The 25,781-nt window shown below is 36.1% G+C and overlaps 1 protein-coding gene across 1 annotated transcript in view; it reads right to left on the bottom strand.

The window, feature by feature from the left end:
* Smp_156160 (hypothetical protein) overlaps positions 1-22,951 on the bottom strand; it is a gene marked incomplete at its 3' end in the record, with an annotated part of 81,425 nt that extends 58,474 nt beyond the window's left edge. The window contains exons 1-6 of the mRNA XM_018798333.1: positions 22,597-22,951; positions 14,836-14,917; positions 13,784-13,952; positions 8,972-9,042; positions 3,564-3,683; positions 55-200 (exon numbers count right to left, since the gene is read on the bottom strand). Of these exons, the coding sequence (XP_018653285.1) occupies positions 55-200; positions 3,564-3,683; positions 8,972-9,042; positions 13,784-13,952; positions 14,836-14,917; positions 22,597-22,874 (866 nt within the window). The 5' untranslated portion in view covers positions 22,875-22,951. The remainder of the gene's footprint in view (positions 1-54; positions 201-3,563; positions 3,684-8,971; positions 9,043-13,783; positions 13,953-14,835; positions 14,918-22,596) is intronic.
* Positions 22,952-25,781: the final 2,830 nt, after the last annotated feature.

The raw sequence follows: 25,781 nt of genomic DNA, 5'->3' as shown, positions 1-25,781 counted from the left end.
AAAACTTAATTTTGTTTGTACGCCCACGCGCACAAATCCATAAAAATAACTTACCTTTTTGGTAAACTATACAAATAAACAAATCCCGACTGACCATAGACACTTATAACATTAGATTGAATGAAACTCCCACCGACTAATACATCATTTGTTGGATTCGATACTGTACAATTAATGGAACAAGTCATTGCATCGAAAAGCTGAACAAGAAAACATAGGGAAAATAAATACCATAGTTGACTCTGAAAAATGCCAAAAGTGTGTTATTCCGTCAATCAATTATTCAGTTAGTCATACGCAACGTAGAACCAGGAATATACAGTGGCCCTTACATACTTGAAATACAAAACACACTCAAAATCAAATTTAAAATTGTATCATGTAATGGGATGGCAAATCGACACAAATTGTCATATGAACCCATTTGACCTTTGCATGTATAATTGTGACGTTAACGGCCACACTGTACGCATGCTTCCATCTCTCTCTCCTTTTGTCTGCGTTACTCTGCCGATCCTGAACTAATCAAACATCTCCTAACTAATAACGGTCAAAGATGACACAACGTTCATCTATTCATTTTTTACTATCTCCTAAGAAGAATATATGAAATATACACATCCACATCACTACTCGTATCGAACTTTGAAATCTATATTTCAGTGAGGTGATAAGTCACAAATTAGTAAAGATACATATTCTATTGTTCATCAGCAATCACCGTCACCATCCTATGATAGGATCACGAAAAACACCATTGGTCCAAATTGACACAACATATCAGTACAGCGGGAGGAAATTATCAAAACAAATATCAGAGTAGTAATGGTAGTAGAAGTAGTAACAGCACCAGTGACGGTAGAAAACATTAAAAATTGATATGATTCGAGAAAAAATGAGTGAAGTAGCGGAATATAACGTATAAAGTCATTTTAAAACTTAAAATCTAAGGGAAGAATAAGAACGAATGCATCTCTACATCATTGAGACTTATTGAGAGCCATGTCAACTAATGTCTCCAGATATTGGCCACAATGCCAACCTGGTAGTTAAACCAATAGAATATAAAACCAAAACAAAGAAGTAAACAATGACAGGTTAAAGGTCAACAACAACCAATCAACATCGAGGTCTACAGGATAAGCTGTGAGCCATATGTGGAGAAATTCGAACACTTCACTTCCATCTGAAGTTTGTGCTGATGATGGTGTTCAGAATAACGATGAAAGCTCCATAACCAAGCCATCAGGCTCAGAGAGCAAAACTTCATCAAAAATGATTCAGTTCAACAGTCAACGACATAATTAATTAATATCATATATTGGCTTAACCACTTCTAACATTCTTCGAATCTATTCCTACACCAGCAAAAATAGCGCGTCAAGGTAGGCGATGGTTATGCATCCACAATACATGTCCCAAATATCGCATCCGATGAGTATGTCATTTTATTAGAGAAATAATTATGTTTCCTGATCAGCTAACTGTGTTCTTTCTTTTTTGTATATCAACTCAACTAATAGAGGGATTTTATATGTGAATAATTCGATCTCGTGACCAGTTGTTATCAGTCGGGCAGATTGGACCATTGTGAATAATCCTTTCGATTAGCATTCTATTTATTATCATCTTAACAACTAAATCATGTGTAAAACAAATTCACTATTCACCTCCAAAACACTTGAAAAACTTAAAGATACAGAGTTCAACAATTAGTTTCTGTTGACAATTTGACCAACGAGTACATTATTCATTAATTTTAGTGTTAAACATAACACTTATGTGATATAAATGAAGTATCAATTTTCTATGATTAACTGTGATATGCTCTACTGAAGAATTCCTACCGGTAGACAACTGTCATTTAATAACAAAAATAATATAACTGTAGTTCAGCCACGTCGGGAATGAGGTAGCCACGCATCAATAGCATTGGATGACAGTCACACGATTTCTCAAGCCGATTGAATTTAGAAATATCAACCACTGAGTGGTAACTTAGTGGTCTCAAAATTGACAAGGATCAAAGGTTAGGATTGTATTGTTGGTTGCTATGTCAAGCCCACATAGCTTATTCTAGCTTCCGGACAGGTCAATTTATTTATTCTTTTTGAGTCCCATTTTGAGCTTGTCATTTATTCGCTTATCAACCTTGACTGTTCTCATGTAAGCGTATGTGTGTACATTTTGTATCTTACTCATCACATATCCGTAACTTATTATTGTCTGACTATAAATATTGATTAACACTTGGTTAAATCGAGTTGGCTAAAATGTCTTCTCCAATCCGTTTTGCTTCCTTCACTCCGTCTCTGTTCTGATCAACGATTGCAGAAAATATACGTATTCAAAACTCCATTCTCGTGTTTGACTTATTTTAATTCCGCTATTCACTAACACGAGTTAAGTCGATAATTATAAGAGAATTGGCGACATGTATATTTCAATAACAATCATTCATACAATCAAAATGGAGTTGAGTATTCCAGAGTCACTAAAGGATTATAACAATTGAAAGTTACAGTTAGGATTAGGAATTAAGATTTGGGAATTTACGATTAAGAGTATTGGAATCGGTATCAGAATGAAGGGTTAAGATTTAAGTATAGAGTTAATTTGCTTATTATGTACAATTTAAGTATTAAAAAATCAGATATTTATTGCGTTTAACACTTATTTTTACACTGTGAAAATAAAAAGTAATTTGAAGGGGTTTTGTGGAGGTTTCAGTATTTTCATAGTTGAAATCATGATTCGATTGAAGCTAGACCACCATGGAAAACCTCGAAGCACTGGACGGCCGTTTCGTCCTATTATGGGACTCCTCAGCAGTGCGCATCCACGATCCCGCTTCGCACGATTCGAACCCAGGACCTGCCAGTCTCGCGCCAGAGCATTTAACCGAAAAAATAATTTTTCATTTCAATTTTAAACGTTTCGAACATTATACAAAGGCATTTTCATTGTTGGTTTTATGTAATTTAAGAAAAAATGTTATACATTTTTTGAATTTCTATCCACTCTCCATCGAAGAAATTACACTGATCGACATGACATTCTAAGTAACAATTCAACTGGTATTCAGCTTACTCACCATTCCAAAATAACAAGAATGGGAAATTGAAATAAGTCCCCTATTTATAATGAAGTTAAAAAAATTATAGGTAGTCTAAATCGAAGGGGTACAGCGAGCCCTCATGGATTGGCCTAAGAGATATTTAAAGATGATAGTTCAGCTCTAATAGTTAAACTAACTTAAAGGACAGGTAGAATTTAGATGTGCGTAGTACCATTTGACTGGTCTGAATCACTGATGATCCCAGTTTATAAAGAAATCTTGTGGAAACCAAAGATAAATCAGTTCGATAAATATAGTATCTAAAATACTAGCCTCTATAATTATCTGTCTCTTAACTAAGGCTCGTGAAGAGCAAACCAGAGTGATTTAAGGCTTACTTACTACTGACTGAAAGTCGAATGTCTTAACCACTGAGTTACCATTCCATATTCCACATAAACAAACAAAAATACACACAGACATCCAATACAACTATAATGCTTACTTGCCATCCACTAGAACAAACTAATAATATACATCGAGGTGTTTGTGGACAACAATCAACTTGTATTATGGTAGATGGACAATTAATAGATCGTGATTCATGTTCATATTTTGCTTCACCCTAAAATTATTGAAAATGAAAAAAAATAGTAAACATCTAAATAAAAGAACAGAAAAAAACATTGATGAAATTTATACATTATTTCCACCACGAAAAAGTTCGAGATTCTGGATTTGAGGCTGTGAGCATTGCTACATAAATTTAAACTAGAATGAAACACTTGTTTAATGTGTTCTATTCCCAGGTATCGCTCAGGAATTGGTAAGAACGTTGTTTTATCCACCACGTTTTAGTCACCTGTTCAAAGAATTGATCTCCCTAGGAAATACAATTAAAATAGTTCAGTTCGAAAGATGAATAATTGTTACAACTGATTGATCACTGGGTAGTGACCAATATCATGTATGTCTAGTCCTTCTTTAGTGCTGACCAGATTCTATCGATCAAGCATCAATGTACCCAATAGTCGAAATGATTGTACATCGCATGCACTATGTTGATATTTGGGGTGATGGTTGGAGGAGGTTAACAGGAAACTCATATAATCGACCTGGGTATCGTGCTATTTGGCACTCACCAGCAAGATTTACCTGTAACCTTGAGGAAACGGATTTGATCCAATGACGCCCGGCTTTACTGCTGAGTTTGTAATGTCTGTTGATATGTCAAGCCCATATACCTTATTTTAGCTTCTGGACGAGCCAATTTAACTACTCATCATGAGTCACGTTTCGATCTTGTTGATATATATATACATATAACCATTCAGATTATTTGGGCCAAGTATAGACATCCAGTTGTGGTTCAGTGGTTATATTATCTGCATTTCAACCGTAGCATAGCAACGCGTACCTGTATTCCTGAAGGAATCGATATTGCTCGTGATATTTGAACCAGTTAGTCAACTTCAATCTGAATCTACTTAGATAAATGGTCATATTGTGGTTTTATCAATTACATTTGATCAGCACTAAAGAAGAGATAAACATGACATTGGTCACTATTTCATGATAAGCGTAGAGCAAACCAGTCATTGGTTGATTCTATGATCAACTGCTCCTATTAATTGTGGTAACAAAAGGATTTGGTTGAGAAAGACTTGTTAGTTAATTTTTAAAAACAGCTGGACATTTTACAAAATACATTGAAACTACTCACGAGTAATGTGATGTATAAGATGAAATTTATCTTGACTATTTCCTGATAGACTTATACTACCAAAAATAAAATATTGATATGAGGAAGCTGCCCAATAATGTCACTAGATAATGGTCATATTTTGGTCGCGAAATCAGTAAATTCGAGAAATCAAGGACTTCTAGATTACAAACCTTACACACTCTGAGAAATAACTTGAAGATATTATGTGTGTTTAGCTGATTAAGTATGAACAGTATGTGTTGAATTCATTTACCTGAGTTCATAATCCTTATTTACTAATATTATTACTGTCCAGAATAACCCAGCAATTATAGTTTTTTAGTTTCACAAGTTGAATTTTCGTATTCACACACCGAAATCTGCGTAAACCTGAAACTTGTGTTCTATTGAAATGACCTTCGCTTTTCTCTATTGTAACACGTAACTTTGTTCTGTGCTTTTCAATGTCACCTTCAGACCATACACACAAAAGTGTTATAAATAAGTTATCCCTTCAATTGAGGCATAAAGATAACTCCCTTATGAATATACTAGCACTCTCTCCTCAGTGGTGCATCTTTAGATTCGTTATGTGGTTGGTTTGCAATAATTAAGTTTTTCATTGAGATCATGAAACGATTGGTATTAGATCACCATTGAAAACCTGGAAGTACTGGATAACCGTTTCGTCCTATTGTGGGACCTCTCGGCAGTGCGTATCTGCGATCACGCTCATGGGACCCAAAACCAAGACCTTCGGTCTCGCGCGCGAATCTATAGCAACTCACGTACAATTTTGTTCATGATTAATTTGGTTAAGCCCTTTGGTTAACTTATTTAACGGACAGAGGCATTCGTACAATAACTGCCTACGCATATATATTCACTCTGCTAGCCTTACTATTAGTCGCTCAATTGATTCGATGATTCATTCATTTCTATTTGTATATATATGTACATTTTAATCCTGTTCACTGACTGGTTGACTCGCACACTCGTTCACTGACTCGATCACTCGCTCGCTCATTCGACTCGCACGCTCACTCATTTGCTTTACGGCACTACTCTTTCATGCTTGCTTAACGTGCCTGTAATTTAGGATATCTGTGCGTAGTTCAATAATAAACGCAATCAACACATCGTATTCGCCTTCTGATTTATACACCGTTTGGGTGTTATCTAGTAACGGTTATCAGGACGAACAATATATGAAGCTTAAGGAGAATATCAAATATTGATCACCACAAACGCTTAACCTCTAGACCACTGGGCCGGCATCCGACGGTGTTAATGTCTAACCTCAACCAATTCACGAAATTGCGTGACCATCTTCCGTTATACTGAGGTAAATACCTGTCTCTATCTGACATGGATTAGCTCCACTGGTCATGGCTTCTCACTAGAGCTCCGAGAATTCCCTCACGAAGCTACTCGCTAGTGGGCAGATGGTAATTATCAGTATGGGGTTGTGAAGATTATCAAGTTTTTCATTGAGATTATGATGTAGAGTTCCATAACAGGAAGAAACGGCCGTCCAGTGCTTCCAAATTTTCAATGGTGGTCTAACACTAATCGATTCATGATCTCAATCAAAAACTTAATAATCTCCACTGATAATTACTGATAATTACAATAATTATGCAATATTCATCTTTGTAATAGCATTATCAACCCCACTCCACCCCTCACTAAAAAACATAGCAGTTAATTGATAAACACTGCAATAAGTGATACGCTAATTTAACCAATCCCGACGAAATAGTTTAGTGAATACAGTAATAAGTCACATGACCTCATTGTAGACCTTCATATATATATATATATATATATATAATAAGTCACATGACCTCATTGTAGACCTTCATATATATATATATATATATATATATATATATGATCACATGATCAATTTGTAGATAATACTAAACTCAAAATGAGACAAAGTAAACAAAAGGATAAATGCTTTGCTTGACCAATATTCTCTTTTTATTTTAAAGCATTTTGTATTAACAGTCAATGAGAAGTACTTGATAGTACTTAAATTCTTGCTAAGTTATATGAATTAAACTATGGGAGTTTTTAGGGGTAGGGCTATGTACTGAATTAGATCGTCGATACTAGAAGTTGGGAATAGTTCTTTGTCAATGTGAAGTTTCGTTCTTGGTCGGTGCTCACCACTTTTAAGGTGGCATAATAACTCGCTTACGAAAGACGAAGAATAAACGATGAAATATGAATTCTCTGTTTGATTCCGTATATTAAATTTAGACCGTCCTCGTTTGAACAACAGTGGTAATAAAAGTTAAACACGAATTAAGTCAGAAGAATGCGTTACGGAAATTCAGAGAGACAGACGATAAGAGGTGTAGCATTGAGAAAGGCTTCACAGCTTAGTCAATTTTACCAAGCGTGACTCAACACTTATAAGCATGAAAGTTGCAACCAAGTGTATAGACATAAACGTATTGTCATATACATATGCTGAAGGTTGCATACACAAATGACGGAATGACTTGGAAGATCAAAATAATACATCCGTTCAAAAGTTAAGATAAAATGCCCAGGCATGTAACAGTAATGATTGTTACAAGTTGTTGATGTTAATTCGAAGGATGGTATGTTAAGTTTAAATAAGCAAACGTAGCAAATCATTACTTTGCATCATCCATTATCCATTGGCAAATTATTTCGAAACAAAGAGATCTTGTTTAACACAGAACCTAACTATAGCCGCTACTTTGATCTGGTAGTCAGGTTTACATACCGTAATGATCTGACAATAAGCGATATCAGCTGGAACGCTTGTTCACTTGTGTCCTACCATCTCATCCAAGTTGGCTGGAGAGTGACAAAACTGAAAGCAACGAACTTAAAGTTCAAGGGCGAATCTGTACTGCTAACTGTACTGGGATATGATGACGGTACTGTGTTTACTTCAGACAACTACCATCTGCAGAAATGCTTTCTTTTCACAAAGGAGAAGGGTTAGAAAAGGTCAACCCTTAAAAATACCACAAATCCCCTTGCCCATAAGATCTCCATAGTCGGAGATAAGGCCTTAAAAGTGGGGAGCCAACACATCAATAACTATCTACACAAAGTCAGCGTGTGATTAGCCTCAACCAGTTATCCCTTGAATTTTGAGACCACATTCTGTGGTCGACAAAACTACTATTAACTTGGTTTCGTCTTTAGGCATTTCGAGAAGTACCTTTCCACGATGTGGATAACCGAGAAAAAACAACTCTCAAACCTCTAACAGTCCTCAAAATCGCCTTGGTAACAATTAAATCCCTTCAACACAAGAAGTGTTCTCCTTTTATCAGTATCAGATTGTGGAGACTGTTGAATTTTATTGAGACCACGAACTGATTTAGGTTAGACAACCATTGAAAACCTCCAAGAACTGGAAACCCATTTTTCCTAGTATGTAACTCAGCTGCACACACCAACAATCCTGTCTCTAGGTATCGGAACCAGAAACTTTCGGTCTCGCGAGCGAACGAGTAACCTCTAGACGAATGAGCCGGCATCCACCGGTGTACAAGTCTCACTGCAATCAATCTACTGTATTGAGTGATCTTCAGTGAGCAACTTCCTTCACTTTTTATTGCTAAGTGCTCCAATATAAATTGTAATTATTAAATATATCTGAGGAATTATTTCCATCAATAAAGTGATATGATGTCTAATAAGAAAATTAAATAGTGAGAAACCATCAAAATGCATTAGGACAGGGTTATTTAGGGCTCTTTGAAAACAAGAAAGTGATCTACCACCTATTCCTCCTCCATTTAGGCCCTTATTTCAGCGAAGTAACATATATTCTATATTTAGTGAATGATGAGCAAAAAGTACACTACTTACTAACAATCGCTTGTTAAATAAAGTCTTATTGAACCATACATATAGGTATTATACATATTCAGACATCAAATAGATGGTAAATTTTTTCAAGAACTTCATGAACAAATGCGTGGCCATATATCTAACTGATAATAATACCAATAAGAACGTCTTCTCTCTGGCTTTAAGTTATACTTCCCGTATCAAGGCTAATGATACGACTTGGATACTCAAACCGAAGTGGGTGGAGCAGCGGTTGAACCCACAAACTACTGATTAAAGGTCAACTTGTTCGACCAATAGACAACCGTTCAACAAGTTATTACAATAAATGAGTTCAATAAAACAAGAATACAACTTACTTGTGTTTCTTCACCGTCCAGAGTCCATAATACAGCTAGATTGGAGTATGAAAGACCTAAAACAATTTCATCTAGACACAAAAAAGAGACAAAAAGATTCAAATATCACTGAAGGTGAAAATGTAGCTTGTTGCATTCGATAACTTAAACAACCTTGGTAAGATTCCACGTATGGTTGTGTGTATTTTTATCTCCCAAATACCCTGGTACGATCGAGGATGAGAAGAGTTCGCTCTCCGTCCCGAAATCCTCTCATATGACCGCACGTGTACAGCCACTTCCACAAAAGTCTTACTTATTGCCTTCTCATGGCGGGGATTTTGTTTATAAGATCGAGGGGACGAAAGGCGAACGTCCGACGCTCAAACCGGATTGGTGGGTACGGTGAATCCACCAAGATGAGTCGGAAAATCTTAATTCTAAAACCATGGTGCATATGGGAAACGATCCTGAGGGAACAAATGACGTATGGAACTATTCTTGGTCACCTGCCACCATGAGACCGATATCCTAAAGTTGCCAAACTCTCTTGTGGGTTAGACTCGTAGGTCAAAGGCTCGGGGAGTGGCTCCCTAATAAAACCACCTGCTCTGGTTACGCACCCAGACAGTATCCCATCCCACACACAAACTTAGTGATTTGTGTGGCACATATATATTTTGGTGTCCATTTTTGCCAATGCTTATGTGTTTAAATAAATAATAAATAATGTGTATATGGATTATCAAAGAAACATTACCCCAGTGCTTCCTGATAAGTTTCCAGTAGTTCTGTAGTTGAAATCTCTTTGTGATTAAAATTAGTTCTGTACGTGTACAAAAAGAATCTCAACTACAAGTGGCCTTAGGAAATAAGTACTTTTAAAATAAAGTGTACGTATTTCAGTTTGAAATGTTATCACGTTACCTCCGTATATGAATAAGTTTGTAAATTTCACAAAATGCTTAACTGTATTATATGACCCAACTAACAGTTAAAAAAATCCTTACTACAAATATTGGTAACAATGATGATGAAGATGATGTTGGGGAATTTCAAAAGCTAAAACTATGTCATGGTAGCAGTTGTAGAAGGCTTGGGTAGGTAGTAAGTTATTTTTAACACTATCAGACAATAAACTGTTGTAAGTTTGTCTCCGATGTTTGTGCTTTGTTTCAAGTCGGGTGACCTGATGGCATAGACAGTTGCAAGCTTTTTTTCTTGATGAAAACATGTTGACATGGCTAATTCAGAAGGATCAGTTCAGAATCTTTAAAAACTCATTTGAAAAGAAGCTACTTCATACTTTACTGAAGGAGTTAATACAGATGTCAAACAAAATGCGGGTTCTTTCAGAACTCTGATCATACAATTACGTACGTTATTTTAAAGAATCCCTTACTATCTCTGTAATCTTTTTGAAAGCAGATGAATTTTTACTATTAATCCCACAATTAAAGAAATATATGATTACTCTCCAAGTAGATAATTAAAAAAAACTCAGTATATTTTGAACAAACACCATAACAGCAGTGTGAAAAATCATCCATCACAAGCAAAGTGACAGACATACATCACCAACATAGAGCCAGGGGACAGATGTGCGTTGGCCCAAGTTGCCGCGCTAAATTAGCACGACTATATGGAAATAACAAAAGACATCAAAATAATGTGTCAGCAACGATAGTGATAAAGACTAAATCCTGGGAGTATAGTTTGATAAGGTAGAATGGAAAGGTATGCATGAAGGAATATTGGAATTCAAGGTCGAGAGGAATGCGCCTGGGTCATGTTACCCGAAGTCTCAAACGACTGATCACGGTTATTGCACTGAGCCCAACCAGGTAGTTCATATCTACGAACATGGCTCAGACCGAAGGTCAATGTCCTTATGGACTGGTGTCATGTTTTGATTTGGCCACTCCTACATTCCTTCCAGCCGATTTCAGCCCTACCGAACATCACTCTTCGAGGTAGGCTGTGTTTATGCATACGTGACACATGTCCCAACCACCCGAGATGATGAAGATTGGCAACCTACAAATTACAAGCAAATGGCTACACTTCAGGAGTACGGGTAACAATAAAATTGTGATGACTTGGTCTTTGAATGCTAGATTAGCTAAACAAAAATAACAGAGTACATAGATTAAAAACCGTGTAAACTAAAGTATCCCAACTTTTTGACAGTCCAGTATTCTTGAAAATTTCCATAAGACAAAGAGATTCTTCCAACAGATAACTTCATATAATCTAGGTGTTTCCTATGTTATACTTATATACACTCTTTCTGCTGTATCTGTGCACTTTTTCTATCTGTCTTGTCAAATTATTTATTTACTCTTGGACTCAAACGTTAGGCGATTGGAGCTAATGACTAGAAAGCGACAACCAACTTAGATCTCCGGTCCAGTTAGCATCATATCATCGAATTTAATAATCATAATTGTTCATATTTCACAATTACCTTTCAATATTGCTAATTTTACATTCTTTCTGCACAAAATTAACCTAACTCATGTAATAGATTTTGTTCAAAATAACATGTGCACCATTGGTTTGGAATCAGGGTTTTCCAACTCCCCTAGGTGAACGCGCCGTGTCCACTGACCCGGTTAAAGCTCTAGACATTCGATTTTCGTCCTATCAACTTCGTAAACAACACCTGATGCGAGAAGGCAGTGAGTAGGACTTCCCTGGTAGAGGCTATATGCGCGTGGCGATGTGAGAGCATTTCAAGAGGGAGAGCGGACTTTGCCCACTCTCGGCCGCACCAGGACATTTGTGAGTAAGTGTGGCAACTAACTGTTGCAGTGTGGAAGTACCGGGCAACGACCCCGGACCCTCTCGCATGCCAAGCGAGTACATGAAAATAATTGACTAACTACTCTTATTTAGAATTTAGTTAATAGAGATTCGATGTTTTTTGAAGAAAAAGAAAACAACTGATTAACACCCGGAGGAGAAAAATAAAAGTGAAACTTACAAGTACAAGAAGAATCGATTGAATGACAAAACAATTAATACTAAAAACTACGATTACATTTGCATAAATCTGATTTGATTTAGAAGAGGATAATGAGAATGTTACATTATACATATATCTATATACTACCGACTACTTTTATCATTAACATATAGTTAAGTAAAATGAGTGTGGATCTAAAAACAAGCCGAGAAACATATTGATTAAGAAACAAATAAATTGAATAGAATAATAACTAGGTGATACGAACTACATAACACTTGTTAGCTTGTGTAAGATTTAGGTCACTAATATGAGTTTAATATCGTTTTGAACTTTTTATTCGTTGATCTTGTTAGTCTTTAATCCATAATAAGTTAGTTATTCATAAATAAATTAGAATATATATATATATATATATATATATATATATATATATATATATATATATGGGTTCAAAATACCACACTAAAACAGTACAATGAAATGAAATCATCAACATAAGTACCAGAGTAGTAGAAGTACTAACAGTGTCAGTGGTAGTCGGAAATATTAGGCATATACAGATTTATTTATTTAATTTAAACACATAAACATGGGTACAGGAGGGCACCAAATAGATATGCGCCATATAAACAGGATTCCAGAAGAATGAACTTATGGAATAAAAGGTACAGAATAATTTTGAAACTCAGGATCTAAGAGGAAACAAAGAATAAATGCATTTAAAATACTGTAGCCAGTCATAACCAATGACACAACACCCCCCCAACCACTGGTTATAATAACCGCACGAATCCCAACATGATAGTCTAAATATGTTACGTCCTACATCCAACCAATACGCGTAAACAACCTTAAGAAACCAATGTGCAGCAAGGACTTGGAAGACTTATACTCTATGCCTGACGCTTGGCTCAATACTAACTAGACCCAAATGAAGAGGAAGAATACAAGACCAATGTTCACCAGTCCAAGATTACTATGTTCCAGATATTCATTTATATACACACAAGACCAGACCACACACCAGACCAATTGGGTAACAGTATTAACGCGGAATAACAACATTAATGATGGGAAAACAGAGTCCTGGGTATACAAATAATTGGATCTAGTTTATGAGTGGAAGATGTTATAGTGACAAATTACAGTCCAAATAAAAGTTTAAAATAAGGTTAATAAGAAAATAGTAGAACTAAAATACTTAGAAGTGCTATATATATATATATATATATATATATATATATATATATATATCATATTATTCTCATCCTATTGATTTCCTGTCGCTGTGCTAAACTGAAAAGTGGCAACTAGGATTAGTGCACATTAATGCTAGATACTATATTGGTAATGACTAACAATACTATGCATATATCTCTACAGCAGTTAAAACATTACTTACCTAAGATGAATACATTAGCTTAAGTAGATTTAATGCCATTATCAAAAACAATAGTTTTTTTCTAAATATTTTGCCGGGGTATATGTAATAAACCGCCGTGCCTCAGTAGAATGAAGCGGGTTGAGGGGAATTCAAACCCCTAACTCGATCGTATCGATAAAATAACCACGAAATTAATCATTTAGCAGAACTTAATGAATCCAACGGCAAATTATGTTACGTAATCCTTCATACATAAGTGAATCCACTAATATTCTAATCTACAAAAAGACACTAATGGAGTCTTACAAATTTACAAGATTTTGAATGACGGAAATCCCGAGAGATTTTAGCTGTAATTTTCAAATAGTGTCATCAATTAAGAAATTAAATGTATAACTTGCAAAAATCTAAAAAATAAAACATTATAGTGTGACAAATTACAAAGACAACTATAATAACTTCAAGAACAAGAACTTACTTCGTTGATTTGGATGTGTAACAACAACAAATGAAGATATCCAATCCGGTTGTGAATTTGAAGCCAAAGTGAACAGAACAGCCAGTGAAGTAGCATGTAATACAACAATATGTGCATATTGACCACAACAAAAAAGTAGACGATAGTCAAGGTAACATGTTTGATGTGACTGCAAAAACAATAAGAGGACGAATGAAATGATTGGTTGAGCAATAGAAAACTTCTTTGCTTGAATTTGATTATTAATCAATATCATCAGTAAGCATTTATTGAGGCTCAAGATTTAGTGGAAGATAAAGAATGAATGCATCTGAACCGGTGTGATTTATTTTAGGTCACAACACACAACGTCTCCAAACACTGACTGTAGTTATGGAGCGGACCCTAACCAATTAGTCTGTGTTTGCTGACATGGCTCAGACCAACAGTCGATAACTTCATGGGCTAATGTTAGGTCTTAGTTTGGCCGCAACTAGCTTTCTTACAACTTCTACTTCCCAATAGAGGTAGAAAGTGGTAATAATACGTAGTGCATGTTCCAATCAATTTAGTTGATGAAGATTGACTACTTTATCAACTAATTTATCATCGTTAACCTCAGCATTATTATTACTAATTTATGTATTTATTCAATATATTTGGTACAATATGGAATTCTCAGTACAGCACAGCACATCATTGCTCACTCGATCCTCCAAACATATGCAAGCAGTATATTGGAGGCATCAACGATTAAATACTAATGACTTATGAGTATCTTTTATTTCTAAAAGTTACTTCACACTGCCATAAAATAGAACAGAACAAACAGCTCCATGGTATATTCGTCCTTTGGTTGGCAGACGGATATTTCCCCTACAACACATGTGACGCAAGTTGGCAAAAGTCAATTGGTATCCTAAGCTTTAGAAGAAGAAGTAGCTACATAAATATTTATTGACAGCAACAAGTAGGTTAGTGAAACAAGTAAAAGTAGTAGCTTATCAGAAAGTATAAAAAATAAGGAGATAATTACAAATAGTATAACAAACAAATAATAAAACAACACACACTTTGATATATGTATGGCGATAACGTGTGTCCATTTTGAATTCTAAGCATTTGCCGTCATTCCAATTCCAAACAGCCATTTCGCTAAAATAGTAGAATAATTAGATAACAATAGTTATTACGAGAAAGCGAATCAGTCAGTCAGTCACAACGTAGAACTTCGTACGTACGTACGTACATCAGTTCGAGCTGCCATACCACATCAGTACAGAGATGCAGTTGTCGATTCAAATTCCATAGTGGTAGAGGTAGTAAGAGTATAAGCATTATGTGAAAGATTAGGGTTTGAAGATGTTATTGAAGGAGTATAATCCAGTAAAATAAATTTGGGAAGAGAAAAAGGATAGGGACATGAAGAATTCAGAAGATTAGAATTTGGTAGAACACAAAGAGTGGGTGCACTTGCTCCATTGCAAACGATTTTGAACCATGTCATTCAAGGTCTTTAACCATCGGTTGCTATCATCTCGCGAATCCCAACCAGGTAGTCTACACCTACCAGCATGGCTCAGTCCACTTGTCAGAGACTTCATGGATTTATGCCACGTTTTGGTCTGGCCGCCCCTAGCTTTCTTCCAACCTGCTCCTACACCATAAAGCATTGCACGTCGGGGCAGTCGGTGGTTGGGCATACGTAACACGTGTCCCAGCCATCTCAACTGATGAAGTTCCATTACTTCATTAATCGATTTACCATCCTTACCTAGTACCCGTTTCTTAACAACTGAATTACTGACTCGGTGGTCCCAGAATATACGAGCAATGCTTTGAAGACGCCTATGATCGAATACTAGTAGCCTACGAATATCCTCCACTCTTACCGGCCATGATTCACTACCATAACGTAGGACGGAACGAACTGTTGCGCAGTAAACTCGTCTTTTGGTTGGTAGACAGACATCTTACCTACGCCATAAATGACACAAGTTGACAAAAGCTAGACGAGCCTTCTGTATCCGTGCTGAGATTTCGTCACACACTACACCACAAAGGTTGATGAGACTCCCAAGTGAAGCGGTCGACACGCTCAACTACTTCACTCCCTATCATTAGTTCAGGTGTTGATGCAACCCAATCCTGAAGTAATATTTTGCATTTCGAGGGGGATTCCCTATAGCTTTTTCTACCTCGTAAAGAGTTGGCGAACTTACATTAACTTGCCATTTATGTCGATTGGGGATCGTGGGAAACTGATGTGTGGCTGAAGGCCAGCTGAACTGATCCCTAATGTTTTCTGCACATCGACCTAATCTTCTGGATTGAGAATGAATAATATATACATCTTTTTCCGAGATAGTTCCGCTGACAGTTGGGTTCCTAATACCAGTTTCCTTAACAAGTCTGAACAGTAATCGAGATCGTACAAATTGTTCCAGTAATCATTATCCTTAAGTGAGTGATTTGGTGAATGAACAACGCATTTTTGGTGAATAATACGGGCATGCATAGAAAAGTAGGGCTTTGGTTTTATGAACTGATATCAACTAATAAGTTATTCCTTAAAAACCTGTCGAACCTACCAAGATCTCTAGATCAAAGCAGTTCTACTAGACGTTACATTACAGTTGTATCTTACATGCAGATAAGGCAACATTTACGCTATTGTAAATTTTATAAGGAGAAATAAAATGGAAGCTAAAGTGTACAATCTTTATATTACTGATTCTTAAAATGCGTTTAAGACAGAATTGAATTCCAAGTAGTGATCAACTTACCTCTCAACAGTAATCACAAATACTTCATAGTTTTTATTAGAAGTGAATAGGCTTTTGTGAAATCCTACATTTTTAAAACAATACAGTTGATTCGTTCACCTAATATCGTCATATTTGAGAAAAATGAGCCATCCGATAACCATAAGTGCTACGATTTTAGAAGTAAAGCTACAACGTTGTGAATTAGTATGTACATATCCCCTAATGGCCCAACAGAAATGTACGTATGGAATAGGAGACATAAAAACCAACCAATGAGTCACCATAAAGTAACTTAAAGTAAACGTGCCGTCAAAAAAACTCGTGATTTGGGGTTCGATTCAACAAAAATTTATCTAAAGATTTCAAGGTTTAAAAACCGTCTACATTATTTGAATTAGCTACGAATTTAAAACGTTGCTTTAAACGATGATAATAATAATAATGTTTAATTCTAACGTGACATTATCACGTTCCATCAATCTATATTAATGAAATTGCACTCATAACACATTTTCAACTATCTTACTTGAAATTTGGTGATTGTGTCAAACTTCATTTAAAGACGTTAGTAAAAAATGTTTGAAAAGAGAATGGAGAACAAATATTTTGAAAATTAATAAACTGATGAAAATACATTTCTCTGGACATAGGAAAAAAAAAGAATGCATCATAGCAGTTTAAGCAAATTTTGAAAATAGAAGCTAGTGTGATTTACAAGAGACCTTACAGAGTCAAACACTGTTACATAACATCTTAGTCCCCGGATTTATATGCTAACTTTAAGTGAATATGACCCCAAATGAACAACAATATGTTTGCATGTCAGGCTCTGAACGAAAATGTTCTCTCGGACACAACTTCAATTATATCTGAACCCGCTGTTTGATTCCTCCTATGTTTGCTATTCTTGAGTTAAGGTTAGATGTTAGACAGGTGAAAGCCCTGGAATCCTAGGAAAGATATTAGTCGAAAGGATTTCTCAGTGATAACTAATTGATTACTCCTCATTCTTAGAAAAGCAACAATGGACTATCAAAACTAGTTACAGGAAACAAATTAATACTCGAATATAAACATACCTAGCTATATATATATATATATATATATATATATATATATACGTTGTGTATTAGCTTAAGAATACGCTCGCAGCCAGAGCATGGGGCAGGTACAAATTTTCCCGAGTACTCTACACAAATAAAGCCAGGAATAATTTAGAAAGAACCATAACTAAATAATTACCACTTATGCACGTCGCCTACTTTTATAAGTCATATTTCGTAGCCATAGAGTAATAAAGTGTTGAGCTGAAGAGTTACTCGTCCTTTAATAGACAAGAAATATCTTGCGTACGCCATATATATCTCAAGTTGCAAACCAATAAGTGAGTTTTATCTATGTGAATATTTTGCCATCTACAAACATACCAAGGCTGATAAGACTGTCAGTTAAGGTGATTGTTTTATCAATTAGCTCACAAATTACAATAGAAGATGCAGACCAATCCTGAAGTCATATTTTGCGTTAAGATAGAAATGGATGCTTCTGACGTATGCTTACATTGCCATGAAAGCTTCAAAAGAAAAAACCTCTGACACAAATATATGATTTGTGTAGTATTTTCCGAGGACACATAAATTCCTGGTCACACGAGGAAAGCGCTATACATAGGAGCACATTCATGAGAAACCTGGATAAAAAGTTAAAATATGAGAACTTTCCTGGACGCCGCTTGACAAAATAAAATTATAAAAACATAAAAACAAAGCCGATTACCTCGGTAAAAAGAACTCGATTTTGAATGACACGACTAAATCCCAAAAACTCAACGACGTGAAAGACATAAATACGAAAACAGACAAACTGCTGACTAATACACTTAAGGAATTAAAAAATAAAGGAATACTTACTCCAACTATACACTATTCACTTAAACCCACTGGGTCGAACACACCACGACTCTATGGTTTACCCAAAGTTCACAAGACAGATCTTCCTCTTCGTCCAGTTTTAGATATGTATAATTCACCTTACCATAAAACTGCAAAGTGGCTAGTTCGAATCCTAGTTCCCTTACACAAGCTAATCGTCAACAGAAGCGTGAAAGACGTTTCCCATTTCATTTCGAACACATGAACTTAAATGGGAAACGGATGATATCTCTAGATGTTGCTTCCCTGTTCATCAATGTACCATTAACTGAGACTATTGACTTTGTATGCCAACAATTACTTGAAAAACAAATCAATATTGGAATTCCCGAGGTTAGTCTTAAAGAATTACTTCTGAAATGTACAATGAATGTCCATTTTGTCTTTAATAACACATATTATAGACAAATTGATGGTATAGCGATGGGTTCACCTCTAGGTCATATCCTTGCTGATTTTTTCTTCTTGCGAAACTAGAAAACGGACCTCTCAAAGATGTTATCAATAAGCTTGGCTTCTATTGTCGGTACGTTAATGATGCTTTCATTATTGTCGATCAGGACATTGGAAAAAAAGAACTATTAGAACTATTTAACAACAAAGGAACTAAGTAATAAACTACATTTTCTTGACGTTTTGTTAAACAGAAAAGCAAACGGTTCTATCAGTAGAAGTGTGTATAGGAAAAGTTCTTCATCAAGCCAGTACATACATTTCTTAAGCTTCGTACCCCTTCACTATAAGAAAAACTTAGTCAAATGTCTGGCGAATAGAACTAGGAAGTTATTTTCGGCCGATGCAATTAACAAGGAGTTAGAGTTCATACATAATAAGTTGATTGAAATGGGTTATCCACAAGGTTTTCTGAAGAAATACTTGCGTGTAACAAACAAGAAAATAGCGATATCAACAGCTAGTAAGAAACCTCTCTTCCTGAAGCTGCAATTCAACGGAGATGTAGCTGGTGATGTACTACGTGATAGACTGACTAGAGCAGTGAAGAGAACGTTTAATGCAGCCAATCTGTCTAACGTACTCAACCAGATCTATGGTGGTTTCTCAACTTTTTTTTATTCTATTTAAACACATAAATATTGGTACAAGGAAGCACCAGATACATATGCGTCATACAAATCTCATTCGATTTGTGTGAGGGCTGTGATACTGCCTAGGTGCCCGAACTGAAGCAGATGGTTTTCTTAGGGGCCCACACCCGGAGCCTTTGACCGAAAGATCTGATCCACAAGGCAGTGGAACATCGTGAGGAGATGCAGTCCCATGGTAGCCGGTGATCAACGATTGATTCGTACGCCATTTGTTCCCTCAGGATACTGGAGCCCATATGCACCATTGGTTTGGAATCAGGGTTTTCCAACTACCCTAGGCGGATCCTCAATATCCACCAACTCGGTTAAAGCACCGGACATTCACTTTTCGTCCTCTCAATTTCGTAAACAACAGTTGTGCCACGAGAAAGCAGTGAGTAGGACTTCCCTGGCAGTTTCTCAACTAAAGGATAAGTTACCTGATTATGCCACTTCTATGTGTATCTACGAATTCAGCTGCTCCTGTGTAGAAGGCTATATTGGGCGCACTACCAGATAACTGAACCAGAGTTAGTGAACACCCCCTTTCGTGGTTAGGAAAAGGTATAGTCAAGACCATACGCAGCTCGGTTCTTTTACACTTGATCGATAGCGGTCATATAGTAGACAGAAATAAGCCATTTGAAGTTATTTATCGTATTCCTACTAGTTTTCCTTATGGGGTTCGATCTCGTCTCTTACACACAGCAGAAGCTGTAGAAATTCGAGTCAACAATCCAAGTCTTTGTGTTCATAAGAAATTTGTAACATCCTTATCTCTCCCTTAGCCTTAATAAGTGATTTTATTTTCCATACTCTTTTTTCGTTTATTTTTCTTCACCCCCTCCTACCATTTTCCCCCTCAAATATGTTTCACGGTCCAATTATCTGAACATTTCTTATTACGTAGTGTTACAATTTTTATGAATGTTACTTCAGTGTCTATATTTTTCTAGTCATTGATCTATTTCCCATTATGTAACACTGATTCAAGCCTTTATTAATCTTATCACAACTAGTACACCTGTCATCACACTACCGATTTGTACTCTTTACTTATTATGTTCAGTTATATAATCTATTCCACTGTTATCACTGACTCATGAACTGCCGTGGTTGGTTTAATAATTTCGTATATGCATATAAATATTACTGTATATTAGAGTAAAGCCTGATGAGGATCTAATCGAAAACAATATTGTTCGCTTATATATGTCTTTCTAAATCAGAATATGGGAATTTTTCAAAATCAATTTAGACAATAGTTTGAAGCACACTATCAGTCTGTCAGTCAGTTACAACGTAGAACTTCGTACGTACCTACATCAGTTCGAGTTGCCATACCACATTAACACAGAGATGCAGTTGTCGATTCAAACCCCATAGTGGTAGAAGTAGTAAGAGTATAAGCGGTAATCGGAAAGATTAGTGTTTGAAGATGTTATTCGAGTAAAATACAGTGAAATAAATTCGGAAAGAGAGAAAGATAGAGACATGAAGAATTCAGAAGCACACTATAGTTATTGAGTGTCCAAGTAGTATTCAGTGAACTGACGTAGTGTATGATTATCATATCACCACAAAACCTCTTGATTGATGGGCTTATGAGTTACTTTTGGGCATGAAAACACAGGTACAGCACGGAGTGCTAATGCTCCAAACCGTGTTGAATTGTAGACCCTTCGTAGACAAATTTATGGCCAGGTCTGAAACATGTCTAGTTTTACTAGGTTCGATGCTCCATTAGCAGCAGTTAAGCATCTGATAATTAAGGAGGCTGAAAACATTAAAAGCATATTATTTAAATTCATCTCTTAACACCACAAATTTTTTTCCTTTAAACAGTCATATGGGCAGCTGTAGTTATCAAATAAAATAGTGACTCAAAAATTAGTAAAATACACCTTAAATATTCGTAGACATTCACTATTACACCAGAAATCTTCCTTTGAACTGTATCACTATAAAATGTAGCTCAGTAACGAAGAGAACCATTGCACAATAGGTTTTGAACAACACCGAGTACATGGGGAATGAAAGTACAACCTATTTCTTCAAACTACAAAAAAGGCGACTTTTAACCCGTGTCTCAGCACGTTATGGCTGTATGTTTGTATTTATGCCAAAAAAAATAATTACACTTGTCTTTAAGAGCTTTTAATTAAAAAGACTCCTAGCAAAAATGAAGCGACAGAATGATCAGTTTTGCTATTTAATATCGTGAAGTTGCTAGATTTTATTAAATATTCACCGTCTACCTGATCTCGAATCTTTGTAAAACCCAAAGCAGCTTATGAAGCCGAAGTGGAGCACTACATTCTGTTGTTTGTTAGCAAAAAACAAATCTTCTGGTTATTTTTAAGGTGGATCGCTACTGTGAAGTACGAAAATCAAATTCAAATTTCTTAAATATCACATATGAGCTATAAACGCTTATAGGGACTCATTAAAGTACTCTACTTTATTGTGCCATTAAGGGTAAGATAAGGGAATAAGTGTTTACAGCTCAACATATTCCTGCGCTAAATTGCTAAGGTGTTTATTTGTAGGTCAGCGGGGCTGATGGTCCCAGAATATTTTAAAAAAAACACTGTGAAACCAACTCGCAACTCTATAATTAAAGACTCCCCTAGCGTCACAACTAAAAGTAACACCTATATGGACTATGTGTATTTGAGTAAGACTTAGTTTGTAGTCATCAGTGTGAAATGCTTAACAAACTGGAACCGTCAATGAGACGGTGTACATGAAACTTACAACCCTGGTATAATTACATTTAATACTATGATAAAGCACGATTTACGCTTGATCATACCATTGAAATACGTAGTTGCAACCAATACTTCCATGTCAATACGAGGTGTTTTAAAAGGACTGTCAAAGTAGTGGAAGCTCCCTAAACTAAAACAACCTATCTCGAAAGTTTGTATATCTGTGAGAGCAGGGTCTTGAAACATTGTGAAATTCGCCCTCAATATTATCTACTGACTTTCCGTATTCGTCGGAGCGAAATAAATCAAAGAAATCAAACACTGCAAACAGTAACTTACCCATTGATTGAATAGCTAAAGAAAAATTGATTTTTGGTTATGGGAGACCTTCCTGCAATGCACAGATTGGAGACCAAGGACTTGTGCCCAGTTAGCATCCACCTTGGGGCACATGAGCAGGAATTTCCTATACTCCATAGAATAATATTCCCATCTGCCGATCCTGTGGCGACACTTTCCCCATCTTCAGACAATAAAATCGAAGTTATTTGATGATCAGGTGGAGTATGTGCCCAAGTGACAAAAGGTATAACAGTATTCCCACTTATTTTGATCATTCTTTCCCATAAGAATAACGAAAAGAAAGATGATCACAAGTAAGATGACAGTCGTAGCGTTATCATTTCACTACTGCGCTGCCATAAGTGGCCTTATATTACTTATTACAAACGAAATTGATTAACTCTCTTCATCCAACACAAGCGAAGTGTTGAGGTTTACGTAGTTATTTCCATCTGTTATTTCTCGCCTAATACTTAGACCAAGGTTGACTCGATTTCAATTGTTTACTACCTGTGGAGACAGTTAACGTGAACTTGTTATGTAATTAGTTTTAGTTATTATTTTCACTTTTTCGCGACTTCACATAATCACTACTACTGACTGCAGAATTGTTGTTTGAAATTTTTTGGCCTTAATCTTCCGTTCCCACTCTGTATTCTCATGACACAATACTTCGGTTATCACTTACAAATACACTGCCGCATACACATACTTCTCGTTCTCACTGATCAATCATCACAATAATAGAACTGTAATATATTTGCTGTCTATGTTTACAGATCTTATTGATATTTTCGTTATTTGATTACTCTGAAGACATATTTTGAATTATATCAATTATGTTTGGAGTAACCCGACTATTTACAATTGTGAATTAACTTCGACCCACCTCTTTCTTACAAATTAAGTAACGTCCCATATTTTTATTTACGTATAACTCATATTTTGGTATATTATCAACTGTCTCTACCTTTTTTGTAGTAAATCTATCATTATTTTGGAATTGATATATTTAGTCCGTCATGCACCTCATTTATGAAAACTAAAATGATCCAAATGGTCATGGACGGAATAAAATAAGCATTTGTTCGACGAGCTTCCGTATCCAGTTTCAATCAATCACGGTGCATCTAGATAGTAACGAAGGTATATGAAACAGAGACAAAAGAAATTATTATGCCTTCTTACTCTCGATCCCTGGGAAAATTTCAAGTTTCTCCCTGGAAAAATCAATTTTAAATTTCAGACATATATATGGGGAAAAGACGATCGACGACTTATGTTATTTTCTTTTCAGCAGTCTCCTTTAAGTGCCTATTCTTCTCTGTAATAGATAATCTAAAAGCGCAGATACCACTTCGAGTAGTAAGTTCCGAGAGTTGATGACTCCGTGTAAGAGATATGAGTTTAATGGTAGTTTATTCATTCTTGGCTTTTTGACTCTCTTGATATGTCTCCTGAGTTTTAATAATCTAGTAGACACAAAAGCGAAAGATATATCAGGTCCACAATCACTTCTAAATATTTCACACATCATAATCAAATAACCTCTTAATCTTTGGTAGGACGGAGTAATGAATTATAACATCTGAAACCTCCCCACCTTTGGTAAATCTGGTGTAGCTGTAAATAATTCCCCAAAATCAATAGCTCTTTAAGTGTTCGACATTGGATGCTGACCACATTAGTTTTAGTGGACTTGTTTAACTGAAGGCGTTCGGTCATGCATCCACACCAGATCACGTTACAGCTCAGCGTGGGAAACATCTCTTACGTTCACTAGCCAGATTAGGTCAACCTCTTCTCAATATATTGATAACGCATCAACCTCTTCGCTTCTGACTTCTGATTTTAACTGATTGGGGGACGATTCGATTATAGGTGTTACTGTTTAATAGTTGTCAAACTACAATACTGGTGGTATCTTCACTAGAAATTCTGTGACTGTACGACTAGCTGTCCTCTGTACATTTTCCAAGATAAACCTAAACGTTGGCTCTCAGAATAAACACAATTTTTTAATATATATTTCACTATTATTGTGTATACTGGGATAAATATACATATATCCAATCAGTAAATATTCGTCTTATGGCTCAAAGTATCCCAGACATCTTATCTGCAGCCACCTGATAGTGAGCCTCGGTCTTAAGATTTTGGATCACTTTTATCCCTAAGTCAATGTGAGACAGGACAAAGGGCTCCGACACTTCCGCAATGCTGTAGCAATCACCCTTTGACTAGTTCTATCCACAGTGCACGTGTATTGCACCCAACGTTGTTTCTCGTCTGAGTTTGACCAAAGCACCGGGGGCTTAGAGATGTCACGGACATCCAGCGCTTGACAACACCTTAGGTGTGACTTTTGACCAAGTACATTCCTCCCGTTTTCTTCTTACCAGGCCAGGGAAACTCAGATGATGTGGCGAGAGAATAAAAAAAACCAAGATCAAATGAAATACCATGGGTTAAAGGTTTTCACACCGAGTCATCAACCCTTGAGGCTTGTGGCGGTAAATAAATGGTCAACATAAATGTGTCCTGTAAGGTTCTGACGTCGACGTTAACCCCTATTAATTATACTTGACAAATCCAGCTGAAGACATTGACCAAGCGTCCTAACCAGATCATCATCGTGCGCTCCGTGCTACAACAACCTAACAATAAATAGACAGATTAGATAATATACTTCTCGACATACAGACTATTTCCCATCAATATCTGTTTTTGCAGGCGCATGTTTTAAAAAGGTGACGATTTTGCACTTGTAGTGAACTGATTTTCCCTTTATGTATTTATTGATAATAATTTATCCCAAAATAACAGTCTGTTACATCAGGCATGCCAATTTACAGACAAGATCAAATTGCTACAGAAGATATAGTCTTTACTGTAGTGGGTTACTCAGTTAGGTTGATATTTTATAAGGCACATTAGTCTTGGAATTATGGAGAATAACACTCCTCACATATGAATGTAAGTAATATTAGTAAGACTCGAATCATCAATTTGAGAGTTGGGGAGCTTTATGAAGGTTGCGATGCGACGTATAACTGATGGTTGAAAATAAATCCACGTAAAGTTGAGAGCCTCTAGGAACCGCGAACTTATATCCTTCTGGAACATCAGAGGCATTAATGATGGAGCAGGATAAAGTTACCTGTTTCATGTGTGTTTTCGGT

The sequence above is a fragment of the Schistosoma mansoni genome, chromosome 6 (assembly GCF_000237925.1).
Source record: "Schistosoma mansoni strain Puerto Rico chromosome 6, complete genome".
Lineage (NCBI taxonomy): Eukaryota > Metazoa > Platyhelminthes > Trematoda > Strigeidida > Schistosomatidae > Schistosoma > Schistosoma mansoni.
Note: the sequence above shows the minus strand (reverse complement) of the source record. Positions and strands in the feature narration are given on the sequence as shown.